General features: G+C 33.5%; 1 protein-coding gene across 1 annotated transcript; it reads left to right on the top strand.

Moving 5' to 3' along the window:
* Window positions 1-10,135: 10,135 nt before the first annotated feature.
* LOC308501853 (NKG2-A/NKG2-B type II integral membrane protein-like) lies at window positions 10,136-22,099 on the top strand (the record flags this gene model as incomplete). The annotated part of the gene is made up of 6 exons (XM_081058945.1): window positions 10,136-10,322; window positions 10,711-10,806; window positions 11,391-11,444; window positions 11,974-12,125; window positions 21,644-21,747; window positions 21,979-22,099. 6 exons carry the CDS (start codon window positions 10,136-10,138, stop codon window positions 22,097-22,099), a joined length of 714 nt encoding a protein of 237 aa, XP_080915071.1.
* Window positions 22,100-23,511: the final 1,412 nt, after the last annotated feature.

The following is a 23,511-nucleotide window of genomic DNA, read 5'->3' as shown; positions in this document are numbered from 1 at the left end:
CACATGCAGAGCTTCCCCCATGATCAACATCACTCACCAAAATGATACATTTGCTACTGAGAGTGATTCTACATTGATGCATCATAATCACTTAAAATCCATAGTTCATATGAGGCTTTACCTTGGTGTTGTAGAATTATTTTTAAATCAATTTTTTTATTAATTTTAAAATATATATCCAACTACATGTTTCTTAAGCTTTCATTACTTATTAAAATAAATCAAGTATAAATTACAAATTTTAATATCAAGAGCTGTTATTACTACTACTAATAATAGTATTATAACTATTACTACAAGCTGTTATTGCTAATTACAATGTGCTGAATAATTCCATTTATATTTCCAAATTAGTTGATTTGTCCCAGCCTTCAATGTTGAAAATGAGGATTCAACAACACAGACTAGCAAAGTGTGTAAGTCATAGTGGGGTAAAAGACAAAAAAAAGAAAAAATTTTGTTTAAAGAAATATTAAATATTTGTAGGAGAGATAGCCTACAAACAGGAGATAAAATTATAAAGAATACGCTAGGGTTAAAGAAGAATTCCCAAAGGTGGAATGATTTGGAAGCCAGGTCTACTCCCTCAGGATGGGTTTCAGACTTCACTGAACTCAGTGTGGCTGCCGACAACCTGATGGCTGACATGTTCACTGGGTTGCCCTGGATGGAGCAGTTCCACAGTCTGCTGGCTGTTATTGGTGAGGACGGATCTCAGGCTGTGACTGGCAAGCAGGAAGACCTCCCCATCATGGTGTCCTCATGCAGAGGTTGCAAAAGAGGGAAGTATGACTGGGACTGGCCACAAAAACTGCTGGAGGATGAACACCACAGGACTTCCTGCATGCATGCAACTGGCAACCCCGCCACAGAGCCAATGGGGAGAGAGCACCGTGAAACCAGGAATGAGAGTCCTTTCTCTGGCAGTATCTCTGCAGTGACTTTTTGTGGCAAAACAACATCATGCGAGTTGATAATAAAGAAAAACTTATAGGACCTAGCTACATTATCTCAGAGTGGTCAATGAAGGACAGATTTGGAGCTGAGATTAATAAATTGTTAATTGGCCCTCAAGATTACTGTGCAAGAACTACAAAGTTGGTACATGACATAATTCTTTTTATAGAATACCCTAAAGACTCCACCAAAAAACTATTAGAAATAATAAACAAATACAGTAAAGATGCAGGATACAAAATCAGTGTGCAAAAATTCATGCATTTCTACATGTTAACAATGAAATTTAAGAAAAAAGAAAAAGCAATACACATTTCTTTTGAAATTGCAACAAAGAAGAATAGGAATAACATAACAGGAATAAACATAACATAACATAACAGGAATAAACATAACAAAGATTGTGAAGGACCTATATACTTAAAACTATAAGACATTATTAAAAGAAATTGAAGAAGACACAAAGGAAAGATACTGTGTCTTCATGGATTGGAATAATCAACATAGTTAAAATTGCCAATTTCCCAAAGCATTCTACTTATTTAATGCAATTTCCATCAAATCCCAAATGTAAATTTTTATTTTTAACTTTTTATATTTCTGCCTTGGACCTTCATTTCTTTTTCCTTTTTTAAAAAAATTAAATTTATTGGGGTGACAATGGTTAGTAAAATTACGTAGGTTTCAAGTGTACACTTCTATAATACATCATATACATCACAATTTGTGCTCACCACCCAGAGTCAGTTCTCCTTCTATCACCTTATATTTGATCCCTTTTACCTTCTTCTACTACCACTCCCCTTACCATCTGGTAACCACTAAACTGTTGTCTGTGTCTATGAGTTTTTGTTTCTTTATTCGTTTGTTTTGTTCCTTTATTTCTTCCAGTTTTATATCCCACTTATCAGTGAAGTCATATGGTTCTGGACTTTGTCTGACTTATTTTGTTACCATAATAATTTTAAGATTCATCCAAGTTGTTGCAAACCGCACAGCAAAAGGAATCATCAACAGAACAAAAAGTCATCCAATGGAATGAGAGAAGATATTTGCAAACAATACCTGCAATTATTTTGGCTAATATCCAAAATATATAAAGAAATCACACAACTCCTCTTCCTTTTAAATCTAGGCGAGGCGCTCCATGCTTCACAGTGAAGAAGCTGGAGCTTTACAAAACCTGGATGTTCTGAGCCCTGTTACCTCTTGCGTCCTATCCTCTAATACAGTGTTTATCAACAACCCCTGCCCCTTTTTTCTATTTTCTCCCTCAACCTCAAGCTACTAAGGAGCTTTCACAGATATGCTTTTTTGGTCCATCTCCCTGAAAATTCAAAACCAGCAAAGTATTATACTTTTCTTTATGTACTTTTTGTGTATCTGCACTTTATACATAAAGTGAGATTTTTTCACTACCGTCAAAAATCAGTTTTTGTCCACTTGTCGACACTATCACCCCTGTTGAGAATGCATGAGCTAACGCTGCCCCCTTCACTCACTCTGCTCCAGCCATGTCAGCCTCCTTGCTGATCTACAAATATTTAGACATGGTTCTTCAATAGCTAATTTCATTAGTTGTTTGCTCAATTTCAAATGGTCTTCTCCATTTATCTGCTCTCCTAATTTTCTCATCAAATTTATGTTTTTGTCCAAACACTACATTCCCAAAGAATCCCAATGGAATTTCAGTTCCCCCACAAATGGCACTCCCAATTCCACTTACTCTATTTTAAATGCTTTTATAGAACATTTTGTTTTACCTTTTAACATATTATATATTTCATTTTATTTTCTGGTTTAAACAACCAATTTTCTATCACAATTCTGGAGGCTACAAGTCTGAAATGAAGGTGTCAACAGGGCTGTCCTCACTTTGAAGACCCTAGGGGAGACTATGTTCCATGCCTTTCTCTGAGCTTTTGGTGTAGCCCCCAGGCCTTGGCTTAGAGACACATTACTCCAACCTCTGCCTCTGTCATCGCATTGCTCTCCTTGTGTGTCTCTCTCTTTATATCTAAGTATCCCTCTTTTGTATTGTTGTAATTGGGAATAGTATTTGGTTTGATGTTTGTGAAAACTCGATTCCAACCATGTATAAATTAAAGGTTGGCAGAGTGATGTGAAAATCTTAGAAAAGAGGGGAAGGAATCATCCTTGCATAAAATGAGAAGCAACAGTTCACTTAGTATTCATATCGACATGACATTTCAAATCTTTAAACACTCTTTACACTTTAAAATATCACAATAAAAAAAATAAACTATTTTTCACAGAGAGTAATGATAATTATTTGGGAATAATTAGCTCATACTCAGGTATATGAGGTCTGACAATTACGTCCACAAACTTGCCACCATGCGCTTACATTGGCAGCACTGTACAAACAACTTGGTAAGGTTTCATAACCTTGGTATATCAGTGTCTCACAGTTGTGTTCATGTCGACGTAAGGTGGTATCTCACTGAGTGGCATTCATTACTGTTGTTGCGTGTTTTTTGTATGCTGTGGCAAGAATGTCTGAGCTTGAATTAGAGCACCGAACAAACATTAAATTTCTTGTAAAACTTGGCAAGAGTGGAAGTGAAATCAGGGACATGTTAGCCCAAGGTTATGGAGATCATGCCATAATGGCAGTGTAAAACAGATTAAACGTTTTTCTGAGGGGAGAGAACGCATCACTGATGAAGAGAGATCAGGGTGGCCAGTAATGAGCAGAACTGATGAAAACATAGCAAAATTCACCGAATTGCATGTCAAAATCATGAGAAGCATGAGGCCAAGTAAACATCAATAGAGAAACAGGAAAATCTTAACTGAAAATCTTGGCATGAGAAAGGTGTGTGCAAAAATGTTCCCGAAATTGCTCACCGATGAACAAAAGCAAAGGAGGGTGGCAGTTTGCCAAGACATTTTGGCGAGGCAAGATGATGTTTCGGACCATGTTATCACTAGTGATGAAACAGCACTAAGGCCCTGAAACAAAGGGTCAAAGTGCACAACGGAAGTCAGCCAATTCTCCATGACCAAAAAAGTTCCATTAGTCCAGAACAAGAGTTAAAATGATGTTGATAATCGTTTTTGATATCAGAAGGATTATTCATTATGAATTTGTACCAATTGGACAAAAAATTAACCAAGTTAACTATTTGGAAGTGCTGAAAAAGCTGTATGATAAAGTTAGATGAAAACGACCTGAATTTTTGCCAACAATTCATGGCTTTTACATCACGACAATGTACCAGCTCACAAGGCACTGTCTGTGAGGGAGTGTTTAACCAGTAAACATAAGTGTATTGGAATACCCTCTCTAATAACCTGATCTGCTCCCCAATGACTTCTTTCTTTACCCAAAGTTAAAGAAATATTGAAAGGAAGACATTTTGATGACATTTAGGACATCAAGAGTAATACGACGATGGTTCTAATGGCCATTTCAGAGAAAGAGTTCCAAAATTTCTTTGATGGGTGGACTAGGCTCTTATATTGGTGCATAGCTTCCCAAGGGGAGTACTTCAAAGTTGCCCATAGTGATACTCAGCAATGAGGTATGTAGCATTTTTTCTAAGGTGAATTCACGAACTTAATTGTCAGGCCTCATATGTCTATATCTATCTCTATGTCTGTATCTATCTATATCTATGTAGATATCTATATCATCTATCTATACCTATAGTCATACCCATATCTATATCTATACCTGTCTATCTATCTCTATATTTTTTTATAGTCATGGAGGAACTTTGGGCAGAAGTTGACCAAAATGAAGAAGATTGAACATGCTAGTGTTTAGCCACCACATTGTCAAATTTTAAAATCTGATGGTAAAGTTTAAATCCTCATGCTTTCCCATTTTAACACATTCAAATAATTGCCAAGCATAATATGTTCTAACCGACTTTCTCTGTCCTTTTTTTATTATTAGTTTCAGGTGTACAAAACAATGTAATAGTTAGACATTTACACCCCTCACAAAGTGATAACCCCCTTCCCCCAATCTATACTCCTCTGACATTGTATATAGCTGTTACAATTCCATTTGACTCTATTCCCTATGTTCTACTTCACATCCTGTGACTATATATATATATATATATATATATATATATTAAATTATAGTTGACATTCACCATTATTCAGCTTCAGTTTCAGGTGTACACTTTAGTGATCAGGCATCTACATTGTCCATGAAGTGCCCTCCCTAATAAGACAAGTGTCCATGTGACACCCTAGAAAATCTTTACAACATTATTGATTATATTCCCTAAACTGTCTTTCGTGTCCTTGTGGCCAAATTGTGGTTACCTATTTGTGCTGTCTAATCCCCTTCCCTTCTCCATCTTCCTCACCCCCTCCCGTCGAGCAGACCCTCAGTTTTTTCTCTATATCTCTGAGACTGTTTCTGATTAGTTTGCTCATTTGTTCTGTTCTTTAGATTCCACATGTAAGTGAGATCATCTGGTATTTGTCTTTCTCCATCTGACTTATTTCACTTAGCATAATGTTCTCTAGGTCTACCCATATCGTTGCAAATGGTAAGAGTTCCTCCTTCTTTATGGCCGAGTAATATTCCATTGTATAAATGTACCACTGTTTCTTAATCCAGTCGTCTACTGATGGGCATTTTGGTTGTTTCCATGTCTTGGCTATTGTGAATAGCATTGCTTACTGCAAAGCTAATTTTCTGTACTTTTTAATTTAGATCCATCTGTTTTCTTCAGATTACTGCAAGAGACTCCCAGGTTTCTCATCTACCACTCTAGCCCTTTTTCAATCTTTTCTTTATGTTACAAGCAAAACAATCATGGCTTTTTAAAATAAGTCTTTGGAAAGTTTTCCTATTGGCCTTAAAATAGAAAAAAAATTGCTCCATAGTCCTATAGGATATGACTCTTGCCCATCTATCCATCTCCACTCCCTTCTTTGCTCTCTAAGTTCAGTCTGACAATAATATCAGTTCCATGAATACACCACATTTGCTGTCACCTAGGAGCCTTTATAGTTGCTGCCTCACTGAGTGGAAGACCTTCTTTAATGTCCCACATGTTTCAAAAAATAATTAATTCTTTCTTTTCTCCAATTTCAGTGCAATGTCCTTTTTCATAGAAACATGTCTTAATCTTATTTGTATAGGTTAAAACCAGGCAAACATACCTGTATTTCTTTGGTAAAATTTGTGACAATTATTTATTATATCAACAAAAAGAAAAATGTATTTTACTTCCCTCTAGACTAATAAATTGATTGACTGATAGATTGATTAATGAATATTAATGTTCACATGGAATTTAGGAATCAATATTTTTATTTGCATGGCATATTTTTATTTAAATGGCCATTGTTTTCTAGGTGTATTTAGTCTTGCGGTTTACAACCAAAGGGAGCACATTTTAGGATTATATAGAGCTAATAATTTGCAGAACACTAGGCAAAGGCTGCATGGTAGTGAAATATCCTTAGCAAAGTTGGGGAATAAACATTCTCCCTTTTCTTGACACAAGATGAGAAATGATTTAAAAATTACTTTTTTTATACTATACATATTTTGAATTTAAAAATTTGTTTTTTGAGGTTCCTGTGTCATTTATCCTATGGTTCAAGTCTTCTGTTTTCCTTCCACATTAGTTAGGCAACATATTTTTTAAATTATCTTTTCTTTTTTTAATTAACTGTATTGGGGTGACAGTGGTTAATAAAATTTCATAGGTTTCAAGTGTACAATTCTATAATACATCATCTATATATCACATTTGTGCCCACCAGCCAGAGTTAATTCTCCTTTCATCACCATTTATTTGACCCCGTTTACCCTCATCTACCACCCACCCTCCTCCTTAACCTCTGGTAACCACTAAATGGTTGTCTGTGTCTATGAGTTTTTATATCTTTGTTTGTCTTGTTCCTTTGTTGCTTTCAGTTTTATATTCCACATATGAGTGAAGATGTATGGTTCTCAACTTTTTCTGTCTGACTCATTTCACTTAGCATGATAATCTCAAGATCCATCCACGTTATCACAAATGGAAGTATTTCATCTTTCCTTATGGCAGAGTAGTACTCCATTATGTTTATATACCACATCTTCTTTATCCAATCAGCTATTGAATAACGTATTCTCTAATCACAAGCCTTTGAAATTGGATATCAACCTGAAAAAGAAAGCAGAAAAAACACAAATATGTGGAGATTAAATGAATGACTATTAAAGAACGAGTGGGTCTAAAAAGAAATAAAAGGAGAGATCAAAAGAACATAGAAACAGATGAGAATGAAAATACATCCTATCAAAGTTATTGGGATGCTGCAAAAGCAGTAACAAGAGGGAAATTTATATCATTACAGGCCTATCTCAAAAGAAAAAGAAATCCCAGATAAACAACCTTAAAGAATTAGAAAAAGAATCCAAATGAAACCCAAAGTCAGCAGAAGGAAGGAAATAATAAAAATCAGTGCAGAACTAAATGAAATAGAGAACAAAAAGACAATAGAAAAAATTAATGCCACAAAGAGAGCTGGTTCTTTGAAAATATTAATAAAATTGACAAGCCCTTGGCTAGACTCACTAAGATAAAAGGAGAAAAGACACAATAAGCAAAATCAGAAATGAAAGAGGAGAAGTTATTACAAATACCACAGAAATAGGAAAGATTGTACAACAATACTATGAAGGACTATATGCTACTACATTACATCTTCTTGTGCCACGTAGTTTGGATGGGGTTTGTCATTTATACCAAATATTCCTAGTAAATATAGACAACTAGTCATGATTGGAAGATGAATTAATGAATAATATTATGAGTAGTTATTTAATATTTCCATGTCAGGCATAGTTCAATATTATATACATTTTTTTCCTTCCAAGGGATATTTATTTTTATCAGAGGAAGTCTGCAGATTAAATTTGTTATTTAAAAAGAATAAAATTGTAGGCAAGTACTAGAACAGACAAATAGGTATGCAATTTTGGGAATGATGGACTTTGTGCCAGGTAAAATATAGTTAGGAATATAGTAATTTATCAGAATAATTAGTGAGTTATATTATTAAATATCTGGTGATAATAGGATTTGTGATTTGCAGAATTTTTTTCCATGATAATATAAATGAAATAATATGAATATAAGTAAAAATATGAAAAGAAGTATTTAATGCCAACATTTAGTAACTTAATTCTAAAAGTAATAGTTAAGATACTTAACAGTATCTTAAGTAATATGTTAAGTAAGTAAGATACTTAACAGACATAAATTTGTTTGTGATTGAAATGGAAACAAATTAACTGCATGGATGGTTAAGCTTCTGTTTCCCCATATCTGTAGAACATGAAAACAATTTCTCAGAAGCATTTGAAAATGGGCAATATAAATGACACACTTAGAAGTCCGTTTGTCCTTTCAGTTGGAGCCCAAAGTTTCCTATACTCTGGAGGTGTGTGATGAGATGAACTGATTTCAAAATAGCCAAAGTGTGAGAATTTCCTGTTCAGACCTTAAGTGACACATTGATGAGATATTTACTTTTTCCACTCTTGCTTCACTCTGAGCCTTCACAGGGCAGTCAGTGAAGGTCACAGATGTTGTTTATTCTTGGTCCTGAATTTCTGTTTTTAAATTTCTCCTTTTATGACCCAGCTATAACAGGCCTCTTTTATGAGAGTCGCCTGGCCTCCCACTAAAGGATGCCTGACTTTCTGGCTGACAGAAGGTATGTGTCATTACTCTCCTGTCTCTACTAACCCACTCAGGTAGTGGGAGATTCCAAAGAATGTATGTGAAGCATCTGAGGTACAATTAATATACACCAAAGTCAAAATGGAACATTGCTGATTCTTAAAAAAGAATTTGTTGCCTGATGAAGGCCAAACACAATCCTTATATACTTATTTACATGGAATTAAAGCAGCTTGATTTTTAATAAAAATCAGGATGAGGTGGCTTCTTTAAAATGCTAAACTAAACTTAATTATAAACAATAAAAGAACTTTTAAAAAATTGAACAAAATTGGAATAAAGATGCACTATACTGATTATACTCCTACTTAATGAATTCTTTGTCAAGTTACAACTCTTAAGAATCAGAAAAATAACATGGAAATTGTGCCTAAAATAATAACTAAAATATCTAACATTTATTGAGAGCTTCTAAGTGCCAGGTTGAGTGTTGAGTTTTACGTGCATCTTATCTTGCATAATAGTATTTCCATTTCAGATTAGTACAGTAGGTTACTGACAGTAAATAACTTTTTAAAGACCACACATTGTAAGTTTTGAAGCCAGAGTTAATTCCTACAGAGCCCATTGACTGAATTATTAAATTACATTTTCTGGATTATTACAATTGCCCACACAGGTAAAGAGATCATCACTGACTTTGACAACTGAAGGTTTTTTCTGAAAGCTTGAATCAGCAGTGATCTCCCAAATGACCTATACTTCATTTATCATGTTATAGGTTCATTAAATCAATTATCAATTATTTTGTGAAATAACTATTTAATACATTTTTATTGTTTAATTTTCAACATTGTTTAGGTTATGGATAAGTTATAGTGTATTGTGAAACACTTTCCAATATATAAAATATTTCTTTAAATTTTTACTTATTTTTCAGAACTCCTCAGTCATTCAAAACAAAGGGCCATTTGGTAATCCCTTCAACAAATAAATTTAAGTCAGTAAATAAATGGAATTTTGTGGAGGAAATCGCTATATATGTCAACACTGCTGTTCTTCATCTTTAGAGCACTTAGTTTTTAACTGCTTTTGGATTTCAAAACTATCATAAATATCATGTCTCCTTTTTCTAATAAAACATTTTAATTCTTAGTACAGGCATTGATGTTAAAATGTTTCTGTGGACTCTGACTTTAAATTAATGGGATGTTATTATTCATGAACTATATTCCTTGCCAATTATCTCTTTTTATGCTCCAACAAATAATATATCAACAAATGTAAAATATATTAAAAAGGTATTTAACCATGAGACTCTTATTTAAAACTCTTAAGTATTTAAATCAAGACCTTTAGATTCTTCTACTGCAAAATGAGCCGAATTCACCCTCTACCCCACCCACTTTTACTGCAAGGGATCTCGTCATTGCATATATTAATACCATTCATTCTTCAGTACCCTTACCTTAGAGCACAGTCTCTGACACAACTCAGCTGCAGAGATGAATAACGAAAGAGTAACCTATGCAGAACTGAATCGGGCTAAGGACTCCAGGAGACAGCAAATAAAACCTAAGGGCACTAAGAGTTCCATTTCAGTAACTGAGCAGGAAATAACCTATGCAGAATTAAATCTTCAAAATGCTTCATATGATCTTCAAGGGAATGACAAGACCTACCACTACAAAGGTAAAATATTTAATAGATACACAGTATAACTGTTCTAGGATGTGCAGCTGGGGTGCAGAGATGTGGGAAAGCAGTAGGGAATATGTGGAGAAACACTTTTTATTTGTGGGGATTAGAGCTTGAAGTTGGAATACAGCATTCTAATGTGAAATTGAGGATTAATTTTGCTCAGGTGTCATTGTAATGTGTAGTCTTTGACTAGCACCTCACGGAGCATTGTATTTCCTGACAATGCAATGGTACATTCTGAGAGGATGATTGCAATGGTATACGGGTCTGTGTAAGTTTATATATATGATTCCCTGTGCACGAGGGTGGTCTGTGTGTAAACTGTGTAGACAATTATCTCCATCTCACTTCCTCAGTGTTTCCCTTTCTTTCCCTGTAGATTTTCCATCACGTCCAGAGAAGCTCATTGCTGGGATGCTGGGATTCATCTGTGTTGTCTTGTTGTCCAGTGTGGTAACGATAGCTGTTATTCATCGTAAGTCAATTTTTGAAAGATAATGAAGAACTTTTCACTTTAATGATTGATTGTCATTGCCTCTAAATATTTCCTAATATTATGGAATAGACCTCTAATTTCAACATACACATTTAGACTAAATGTGAAAGGCTTAACAAAATTTGTTGAAGATTAAATATCAGAATGTAGAGCACATTTTACAAATATATGTACATATATACTAGGTTGGTGCAAAAGTAATTGCAGTTTTTGCAATTATTTTTAACCTTTGAAAACACAATTCCTTTTGCACCAACCTAATACATAAATTCTGATTTTATAGTTCAACAACATGTTTTAGTAGAGTAAAAGACCTTATTGAGAAATACAAACTAATTGAGATTGGTAAAATCAAATACTCTAGTGTAGTTTGATCTTTTAGGCTTTTGAAACATATTTCCCCAAATCTTCATTAATTCATTAATTTCTCTTTGTAAAATCAATTTTATTTCAGATTATTCTAATCCTAAACATTATACCAAATGTAAAAGTAGGAAACAAAAAGTGTTATGATTTACATAGATGAATATTAATCTTTAATAAGATTTATTTCTGTTTTCTAGCTACTGTAATGCCAGAGCAGACTAATTCCCCCTTGACAACAGGGATCCAGGAAGGTACAGAATCATTTTCAAAGTTCTGATATTACTACAGTTTACAGTTTGTCTGTAACTCAGGGTAGGAAAAAATAATAATAATAAGGTGTTATTGGGAATATATAAATTATAACATTGGGCAATTAGTGTTCATAAATAATTTTAGGAGAATGGTCTTTCCTAGGGAACAATATGAAGAAATATACATTTTAAATCACCATACCCATTGTTGCCAATTGGCTTACATTTCCCCCTGCTATGCTATGAGACAAATAATTTTGCTATTCCAAAAACGTGGTTTTGTTTATTGACTTTCATGACGTGTTAAAGTGGATATTTATGTTTGTGTGTTTTCCTTATTTGGGCACAAAAATTAGGGGGTGAGAGGCTGACCCTTCTCTGTGAGTGTGTGATTGTGTTTTATTTGATATGTACCAGTCAATGAAGGTGCCTAGAAATGTTATGCACATATATGTTTTTACTTATGCCAATATGTAAATTAATTTTTATTTCTTTAATTCAAATTGTTTTTGGATGATAATTTCTTCAGCATATCATTGTGGTCGTTGTCCAAAGGAGTGGATCACATATTCCAACAACTGCTATTACATCAGCACTGAAAGCAAAACATGGACTGAGAGTCAAATGGCCTGTGCTTCCCAGAACTCCAGCCTGCTTTACATAGATAACAAAGAAGAAGTGGTAAGATTTTAAAAGATTCCAACATTTTGTTAAAAGATTATTTTTGTCTACATTATATTTGTAGTATTCATTCATATTTTTGTATACATTTGTAGTTTAAAGTCTGTTCATATTCTATTGTTTAACTCTAATATTTTATTTATATTTCATGCCATTAATGCACATTTAATAATTTCCAGTTCTTACTTTCCATAGACAACCATGCTTGTATAAATGCTTTTTGTCTAAATTACGTTTTGCTATTTAAATTTGCTGTACAATTTTATATTATATTAAGGACACTAAACATCATGATTGTGCTGATTATGAACTGACAGGAATCATGTCATTACCAACCAGTTCATGAAAAGGAAGTTTCCATTCCACAATAGCCCACTCCTGTGTATTCTCTCACAATTTTTCCTTCCCCCTATTTAACCACTATTCTGATTTTTAATATTCCAAATTATCATTGCTTAAATTTGAGCTCTTGCAACAGGGATCATTCAGTGTGCATTTTATGTGTCTCCTTTCATTCCCATATGATATTTTTGCAATTCATCCACACTGTTGCATTTATCTGTAGTTAATTTTTGCTACTGTAATACATGGACATGACAGTTTTAATCTATACTATTCAGAAAAATAGCTTTTTTGTTTTGTTTTGTTTTTAATTAAAGTTTATTGGGGTGACAATTATTAGTAAAGTTATATAGGTTTCAAGTGTACAATTCTATAATACATCATCTATATATCACATTGTGTGTTCACCACCCTGAGTCAGTTCTCATTCCATCACCATATATTTGATCCTCTTTTGCTGTGTCTATAAATTTTTTCTTCTTCACTTGTTTGTCTTGTTCTTTTGTTGTTTTCAGTTTTATATATCACATATCAGTGAAATCATATGGTTCTTTACTCTTTTGGTGTGACTTATTTTGCTTAGCATAATAATCTCAAGATCCATCATGTGGTCACAAATGGTACCATTACATCATTTGTTATGGCAGAATAGTGTTCCATTTGTATACATACCACATCTTCTTTATTCAATCATTTATCAAAGGACACTTGTTGTTTCCATGTCTTGGCCACTGTAAATAAAGTTGCAATGAACATCGGAGCACATATATCTTTTCGGATAAATGTTGTCAGATTTTTTGGGTAGATCCCCAGGAGAGGGATTGCTGGGTCATATGGCAATTCTATTATTAATTTTTTGAAGAACATCCACATTGCCTTCCATAGCGCCTGCACCAATCTGCATTCCCACCAACAGTGTATGAGGGTTCCTTTTTCTCTACAGCCTCTCCAACACTTGTTACTATTTGTCTTGATGATAGCAATTCTAACTGGGGTGAGGTGATATCTCATTGTGGTTTTTACTTGCATTTCTCTGATGATTAGTGATGTAAAACATTTTTTCATATGTCTATTGGCCATCGCTATGTCCTCTTTGGAGAAATGTCTATTAGGTCCTTTGCCCATTTTTTTTTTAGTGGATTGCTTGTTTTTTTGTTGTTGAGTTGTATGAGTTCCTTGTATATTTTGGATACTAGCCCCTTATTGAAGGCATTGTTTGCAAAAATCTTCTCCCATTATGTCTGTTGCCTCTTTATTTTGTCAATGGTTTCTTTTGTTGCTTGCAGAAGCTTTTTAGTTTGATATAGTCCCAATCATTTATTTTAGTTTTTACTTCCCCTGCCTTTGGGGTCAAATTCACCAAATGTTCTTTGAACACAAGGTCCATAAGTTTAGTAGCTATGTTTTCTTCTGTGCAGTTTATTCTTTCAAGTCTTATGTTTAAGTCTTTGATCCATTTTGAGTTAATTTTGGTACATGGTGACAGAGAGCAGTCTGGTTTCATTTTTTGCACGTGGCTTTCCAATTCTCCCAGCACCATTTATTGAACAGGCTGTCTGTTCTCCATTGTATGTTTTTGGCTTCTTTGTCAAAAATTATCTGTCTTTATTTATGTGGGTTTATTTTTCGGTTCTCATTTCTAGTCCATTGGTCTGTGTGTCTGTTTCTCTGCCCATACCATACTGTTCTGATTATTGTTGCTGTGTAGTACAAGCTGAAGTCAGGGAGTGATACCTCTAGCATGATTCTTTTTTCTTAGGATTGCTTTGGCTATTCTGGATCTTTTGTTGTTCCCTACAAATCTGATAATTTTCTGTTCTATTTTTTAAAAAAGATGCCGTTGGGATTTTGATAGGGATTGCATTAAATCTGTATATTGCTTTTGGTAATATGACCATTTTAACTATGTTGATTCTTCCAATCCATGAACATGGAATGTCTTTTCGTTTCTTTGTGTGTTCTTCAATTTCTTTTAAAAATATCTTATTATTTTCAGTATATAGGTCTTTCACATCCTTGGTTAAGTTTATTCCTAGGTATTTTATTCCTTTTGTTGTAATTGCAAAAGGAATCTTTTTTTAAAAAAAATTTCTTTTTCTGAGGTTTCATTGTTAGTATATAAGAATAGAATGGACTCTTGTACGTTGATTTTGCAGCCAACAACTTTACTGTATTCATTTATTGTTTCTAATAGGTTTTTGGTGGAGTCTTTAGGGTTTTCTATATATATCATCATGTCATCTGCAAAAAGTGACAATTTAACTTCTTCATTCCCTATTTGGATGTCTTTTATTTCTTTCTCTTGCCTGATTGCTCTGGCAAGGGCATCCAATAATATGTTGAAAAGCAGAGGTGGGGTGATAGGGGACAGCCCTGTGGTGTTCCTGAACGTAGAGCACAGGGCTTCAGTTTTTTATCATTCATTATATTAGCTGAGGATTTGTCACATATGGCCTTTCTCATGTTAAGGCATTTTCCTTCTGTATTCATTTTCTTAAGTCTTTTAGTCAGAAATGGATGTTTGTATTTTGTCAAACACTTTTTCTGCATCTATTGATATAATCATATGATTTTTGTCCTTTATTTTTTTTATGTGGTGTATCACATTGATCAATTTGCATATTTTGAACCATCCTTTTGCGCCTGGGATGAACCCCACTTGGTCGTGATGTATAATTTTTTTCATGCATTGTTACATTCGATTTACTAGAATTTAATTTAGGATTTTTGTATCTGTATTCATCAGAGATATTGGTCGGTAATTTTCTTTTTTTGTGTTATCCTTACCAGGTTTTGGTATTAGGATAATGTTGGCCTCATAAAATGAGTTAGGTCTTTCACATTCTTGGTTGTGGGTTCTTCAATTTTTTGGAAGAATTTGAGTAGGACAGGTATTAGATCCTCTTTGAATGTTTGGTAGAATTCACTAGTGAAGCCATCTGTTTCTGGACTTTTGTTTTTGGAAAGGTTTTGGATGAAAAATTCAATTTCCTTATTGTAGATCAGTCTATTTCGATTTCTAATAGAATATAGTTTTTTAAAATTGTGTATCATGAATAACATTTAATGAAAATCCTTATTGACATGTTCTTTCCAATTGTTATAAAGTATTGTATTTATAATTTATATATTATATATACATGTAATGTAGAATATATTGTATTTGTATAAGTACTATATTTTATAATAGTTTATAAATAAAATTCTATTATTATAATTGTATATAATTATACTATAATTGTGTATAATTATAATATATTGTCCTCTATGTCTCAGAATAAAATTGCAGGGCCATAAGTATATCTGTATGTCAAATTTATTATTTTATTCCACCATGTTTTGGTTTATTGAGTAAATACACATATTACCAAATAGTGTTTAGATTTAAAACTTAGTATTATCAGGAATTTTAATGTTATAATTTTTTTGTCATTATAGAAAAATACCATGATGACATTAATAGGTCTTTTCCTGATTACTATTAAGTTGAACACATTCTTCTGGGGTACTAATCATGCCATGACAAGTACGTGCCATGTCTCTTGCCCATTTCTCCTATACATTGTCTGTCATTTTCCTTCCTCGCAGTTCTTGTTTTATTTTGGATATGAACTCTTTTTGGACTCTATGATGTAAATAACTTTTTTGACCCTGTGACTTACATTTTTATTCTCATATTGGAGTCTTTTAATGACCAGAATTTATTAATGTTAGCAGAGTCTACTATATCATTTTGGGTTTTAGTGATCATTTTGGACCTACATGTGAAATCAGTCAAGGGTCATGAAGATAATCTCTTAACATTACTCTCTATGTTTCATTGTTTTCTTTATTATCATTGTCTAACTAATGGATCATAATTTATAGCAAAGATTATCTTTTCATAAATAACTATATAGGTATGTATAATTCTATATATACATATATGCACTAATCGCCTTTATATAGGTAGTATGTATATAGATGATGATGTATATAATATTATATGTATATACATAAACATACACACAGTAGATCTCCATTTATCTGTGGGGGAGACCCAGAGGGTGCCTGAAATCACTGATACTACTGAAACTGGTATATACAATGGTTTTTCTTATACATAAATATCTATGATAAAGTTTACTTTATAAGTTGGGCACAGTAAGAGATTAACAACAGTAAATAATAATAAAATAGGACAATTATAAAAATATACTGTAATGAAAGTTACGGAATGTGGTCTGTCTCATTTTTCTCTAAAAAAATCTTACTTTATATACCAACCCACTTTGAGGTGTGACAACAAAACTAGCACAAATTTCTTTTTCCTTCACAATTTCATAGATGGAGCGTTACTTCTTACTGTAGATTTTAGCGATTTCTGCAGAAGATTTCTTTGTCTTTCCTTATTAAATTGAGAACTTTCACCTCTTCACTTACAGGAAGCACTTTACAGCCTCTCCTTGATATATTCGATTGCCAGTATCACTAGTCTCATGCTTTAGGACCATTATTAAATAAAATAATGGTGACTTGAACACGAGCACTGAGGTGAAGTGACAGTTGATCTGATAACCAAGAGAGTTAACGTTGAATGACTAACATTAAGGGATGAGGAGCACATACAGCGTAGATATGCTGGACAAAAGAATGATTCATATCCTGGGCAGAAGGGAGTGGGACAGGGGGCATTTCATCACATTATTTAGAATTACACAGAACTTAAACTTCAGTTTTTTAATTTTGAAATTTTCCTTTTAATAATTTTGGAGGCTGGTTGACCATAGGTATCTGACAGCCGGTAACTGAAACCACAGATAAGGGGCACTACTGTATATAAATCACAGTCTACACGATCTACAGCAGTTTGTGTAACATGGAGAAATCTTATCTCGCTTTTTGTTCCTTCACTGTGTCCTTTTATAATATAATTGCCTTAAATATTTTGTCAATATACATTGAGAATCACATGGCAGAATGTTATAATTTGCTTCAAATTATAATTTTGCCTCATCTATCAAACAATTTACAAAACAGAAGAGGAGAAGAAAAGTCAATATATCTAATAAGATTTTTAGTCTTGTTTTATTTTCCTTCCTGATGATCCAAGAGTCCCTCTTTTATCATTTAATTCCTGCTTAGATGATTCCCTTTCACTATTATATTAGAAGTGGACCTGGTGGCGACATGTTTTCTTTGTTTTTCTTTATCTGAGAATGTCTTGATTTCTCCTTCATTCCTGAGTAGCATTTTTACTGCAGTTTTCTATGGTTTTTGGTTGAAATGAGGCAGTTAGTATCTAAAAATTTTCTGTCTTTCTAGCCTGCTCCTTTTATGGTCCTTTGACTAGAGAGAAAAGGATTTTCTTGGGAATTTTGTCTGTACCCTTGGGTGTTGTGGTTTGCTGGCCTCTGCAGCATCCAGTCTGGGATAAATGAGCTAAAAAGTAATTCCAGGGAGCTTACTGCCATCTCTTTCATCAGGTCCTGAGTTCCCAGCTCTGTCATCTTTCTCATCACAGTTTTAAATCTTTTTATGTAGAAGGGATGTTAGCTCTACGAGTATTTAGAGGGAGAAATAAAGAGCATCCACCTCCATCTTCCCAGAACAAGAAGTCTGATCTGCAGCAGCTTTAATTTAATTTTCTTAAGACTAATTATCTTGAGAATCTTCTCATGTACTTATTTGTTACCTTTATATCTTTTAACATTTTTTTATTAAATTCATTGGGGTGACATTGGAACTTTTAAATATCCAACTAATATTGAATTGTTTATATTGCCTTTTAATTTTGTCAGTTTCTACTTGTGTTTGAGAGTTCTGTTTGTATGTGGTTGTATGTTTATAAATGTTTTATCTTCTTCTTGCAATGCCATCGTTAACATAGTTTCTTTTTATTTCTAATAATATTTCTTATAGTACAGCTATTTTGTTTGATATTAGAATGGCCAATTCAGCTCCCTTATGGTTACAGTTTGTAGGGTATATTGTTTTTCATCTGTTTACTGTCATTTTTAGTGCCTTTGAATATAAAGTGTATTTATGATAGACAAGATCTAGATGGATCTTATATTTTCACTCAGTATGACGTTTTGTATCTTTTGACTGAATGTTTATTTTATTCACATTTCATATAATTATTGGTATAGTTGGATTTAGGTTTGCTGTTTTGCTCTTCGTTCTATGCCCATGGCTTTAGGTTCTTTTCTTCCATATTTCCTGACATCTTTTGTTAAACACATATTATTATAGTGTTCCATTTTAATTCTCTGTTGCTGGTTTCATTTTGTTTTTTATTTTCTTAGTAGTTGCTATAGATATTACAAATATATCCTTAACTCATCACAGTCTAGTTCAAGTTAATTCTGACTAAATTCCAGTGAAATATAGAAACTTAGCACCAATATAGCTCCATTTCCTCCCTCCTCTTTTGGGGTCTTACTATTCCTTCTAACAATGTTGTACTGAGCCAGCCAGCACTGGTTTGTGAACAAACAACAATAATGCACATCCTTTGTGACCTGGCATTCATGATTTACACAAGGATGACTCAAAATGAATCATTGTAGGGATTTCTACACCACAAAAATAAACAAATGTTAACAGATAAGGTTTTCTTCCCCAGAACAAGGTTCCTATTTACCAGTACAAAGTTGCATCCAGATATGATACAGACCCAACCACGCAGTGCTATAATTATTGCCTTAAATAATCTCATTTTTCAAAGAAATCACAAGAAGAGAAACACAGACGCTTCAGTTTACTCCCATATTTACCATTTCCATTGCTCTTCCTTCCTTCCTGTGGATATGAGTTACCATCCTGTGTCATTTACTTTTAGCTTGAAGAATTTTTCGAGGGCCGGCAGGTCTGCTAACAAGAAATTCTCTGTTTTTCTGTATATTGTAAGGTCCTTATTGCGACTTCTTTTTTGAAGGACTGTTTCGCTGAAGTTATAATTCTTGTTTGACAGTTTTGTTGTGTACCCTCATGCCTGACCCCACCCCAGTACCTTCAGCTCTTTGAATATGTCACTCCCTGCCTACTACTCTTCATTATTTCTGATAACAACTCATCCATTAATCATATTGTTATTTTCATATATGTAATTGGTATGTAATTTGATTATTTCAAGGTTATCTCTTTTTCATTTGTTTGGTTTCTATTTTACATTTCATATTGTGGTAAAAAACCCTTAAGCTAAAACTTACTGCTATCAATTTCAAAAAAAAAGACACAGACTTGATTTTCTTAGAGCAGTTTAGGTTCAGCAAAATTGAGAGAAGACAGAGATTTGTCTATATACGCCTTTTGGGCTACTCATGTCCCTCGTCTGGAATAATATTCAGAACTAATATGGATTCTGTGTGAGATAATGTGGTCTAAGTGCTGCTGCAGGAGAGAAATATCTCACCCATTCCTCATTTTCACACTGATTCAAGCCAAGTCATAATCCTGCAGTTTTCCCTCGGGATGATTGTTTCATCGGGTCTGTTTCTTCAATGTTTTTCAGAGATTTGATTAAGTATAATATTTGTGAAGTGGATTTCTGCGTGTTAATTCTGTTTGTAGTTTGTTCAGCTACATATGCTTGCAAATATTTTAAAATCAAATTTAAAAGTTGTTTATTCATTATGTCTCAAAACATTTCTCTCTCTCTCTCTTTTCTTTTTCTCAGTGTATATTTACACCTATGTTCGTTTTCTTGATACTGCCTCAAAGGTCTCTGAGGATCTGATTATTTTTCCTTCTTTCTCTTCATTTTTTGGGATAAATAATTTTTTAAACTTCATCTTCAGTTTCATTAATTCTCTCTTTGTGTTTCAAATTTTATGTAAATTTAGTAAATTTTGCATTACAGATAATGTTTTTATATTCACATTTCTATTTGATTTAATTATGTAGTTTTTATTTCTGTATTTTGTACATTTTGTCATTGCCATCATATTCAACTATAGTCATTTGAACATAGTTTTCTTTAGAATTTATGTATAATATGTGTATATATATGTCATTACTCTAAAGTATTTTTTCTAATAATTCTAACATCTTATCTCAGTAAAAGATTCTTTTCCCAGATTGTTTTCCCTGAGCATAGAAGGCTTTTTTTGTGCGTTGTGTTTTCTAATCTTTATGATTAGACATTTTTCATAATAGCATGTAGCAAACACTGATTTTGTTTAATTTTTCTTATATTTATTTTTTTTGTAACTTGAAAAATTTTACTGCTGAATCTTCTCCTATAGAGTGTGCTTGCTTATATCTCTTCTCAGATTTTAAAATTCTTATGGTTTGTTTTTATTTTTAGCCTGATTTCCTATGAATTTCCCTTACGCATGCAAAACTTAGTTGACAACAAATGATTATATATTTTTAATGTATTCAAATACGTGTAGTCAATAGAGCTTCCACACTGTTATTTGATGTACTTGTGTGTGTATATGTGTGTACTGATGATGAGTGCTCATAACTTTGCAAATAGTTTTCTAGTCCCCTTTGGCTTTTATTTTTTCCTGGGACAATCTTTATCTCCTCCACACAAGGGCACATGGGTTTCATCAAGCAAGAATGTGTAGAGTTGTCTTCTAGTGAACCCTCTCTTTTATTTCCTCTCTGTTATTGTTGTGGCTGGCATTGTGCTGGACACCAAGGAGAATATAAACTCAGATGAGAAAAAGAATGGGCTTTCCTCTTTTTAACCTTGTAAAATCAGCACTTTGAGCTGAAAAAATAGTGGGCAATTTATCACCCCTCCCCCCTGCTAATCAAGTCTGCCCCTGTGGCAACAATACCATTGATTTTTGCAGCCTTTTCCAAATTGTAAAAACTGCAGTTCTTATTCACTGAGCTGAGGTGGAGGTGGGGGTGGGGGCGGGACAGACATGGGAGAGGTCCTAGGCAAGAAGACTACAATTTTGCTCCATCCTTACTTGAATTTCTAGGAGCTTTTCCAATAATATGTCACAAGGTATTACTAGTCTTTGATCAATTTTTGCAGCCTTGAGATTATTTATGTCAATTTTCCTCTTCACATAATCATACTAACACATTTTCCTACTGTGTTCAGTGTATAAGTATATAATGTAAATTGAAAGACTGTATAAAATAGAAAGAATTAACACTATATTCCATTAGAAATTCATATTAGCATACAAGCTTTTATTTGACGTCTCATAAAATTTGTTTTTTCATAGAATTTTTTGAACATCTTCACTTATTTTTCATGGATTGGACTCTTGTACAGAGCCAATAATAATGTGTGGGTGTGGACAAATGGCTCAACTTTCTCTTCCAAACTGTAAGTTTCATGAAAAGCTGATATTTTCTGCATGGAAGTAATTTGTCTTAGAAAGAAAAAGCACTATGTGAACAAATACATGAAGACAATTATTTAAGTGTTTCCATACAAAACTTATACAAGGACTATTCAGATGTAGATATATAATATTAATCAAAGTGAATTATTTATTCATCAAAGTATTAGGCTATATATTACCAGACTAATACTATATTATGCTCTGTATTTCAGGTTTTCAATTACTTCAGAGATGGGAAAGAATTGTGCATATGTGATGTTTCCTACACACAACTTTTATTCTGAATCCTGTTTAGAAACAAAACAATACGTTTGTAAGCACCAGGCACTTTAACTTATCTAAAGTTGGTATAATACTTTCTACAAAAACATTTTTAATTAATTCAAAAATCATACAATTCTTTTCTTAGAATAACTTCTTATGGTACTATTTTGAGTACAGTTTTATGTTCTCAACAAAATTAAGATGGGTACTGAGATTTCCCATGTCTCCCCACATCCCTACACCTGCAGAGCTTCCCACATGATCAACATCACGTGCCACAATGGTACATTTGCTACGGCGAATGATTCTACATTGAGGCGTCATAATCACTTAAAATCCCTAGTTCATGTGAGGCTTCATCCTTGGTGTTGTACAATTATTTTTAAATCTATATTTATAGTAATTTAGAATATATACCAAAGCATATAATGTGTTCTTCAGCTTTTGCTGTTTATTAAAATAAATCATATGTAAATTACCAATTGTAACATCAAGAGCTGTTATTTCTAAGTCCTCAATATGGTGAATAATTCCATTTATATTTTCAAATTAGTTGATTTGTCCTAGCCCTTGAATGTTACAAATGAGGATTCAGCAACACAGGTAGACATATGTGTAAGTCCTAGTGGAGTCAAAAGACAAAAAGCAGAAGAAATTTGGTTTAATGAATTACTGAGTTTTTGTAGGGGAGATAGACTATAAACAGGAGATAATAGAAAATCATAAAGAATACCCTAGGACCTAGAGAACATTAAGCTAAATGAAATAAGTGAGATGGAGAAAGACAAATACCATGTGATCTCACTTACATGTGGAATCTAAAGAACAGAATAAATGAGCAAACTAAACAGAAATACTTTCAGAAATATAGAGAAAAAACTGATGGTTCCTAGATGGGAGGGGTTTGGGGATGAGGGAGAAGGTTAGGGGATTGGAACGCACAAATTGGTAACCACAATATTGCCATGGGGCTAGTTTGGGAAATATAACCAATAATGTAAATAATCAGTAGGGTGTCAGAAGGGCACTTGTCTTATTAGGGAGACCACTTAATGGACAGAGCAGATGCCTGACCACTGAAATTTACACCTGAAGCTGAAGCTGAATAATACTAAATGTCAACTATAATGAAACATATGTAGTCACGGGATGTGGAGTACAGCATAGGGAATAGAGTCAGTGGAATTGTAACAGCTATATATGCTGTCAGAGGGGTAGTAGATTGGGTGAGAGGGGTTATCACTTTCTGAGGGGTGTAAATGTCTGTTACATTGCTTTGTATACCTGAAACTAAAACAAACAAACACACAAACAAAGAATACCCTAGGATTAAAGAAGAGTACCCAATGTGGAATGACTTGGAAGCCAATCCACTCCCTCTGGGTGGGTTTTAGACTTCACTGAACATGGCGACAGCAGACATATTTGCTGGGCCCTGGGATAGAGCAGTTCCACAGTCCACTGGCTATTACTGGTGAGGA

This window comes from Rhinolophus hipposideros (assembly GCF_964194185.1).
Source record: "Rhinolophus hipposideros genome assembly, chromosome: 9".
Lineage (NCBI taxonomy): Eukaryota > Metazoa > Chordata > Mammalia > Chiroptera > Rhinolophidae > Rhinolophus > Rhinolophus hipposideros.
This window is presented reverse-complemented; position numbering and strand designations above follow the sequence as displayed.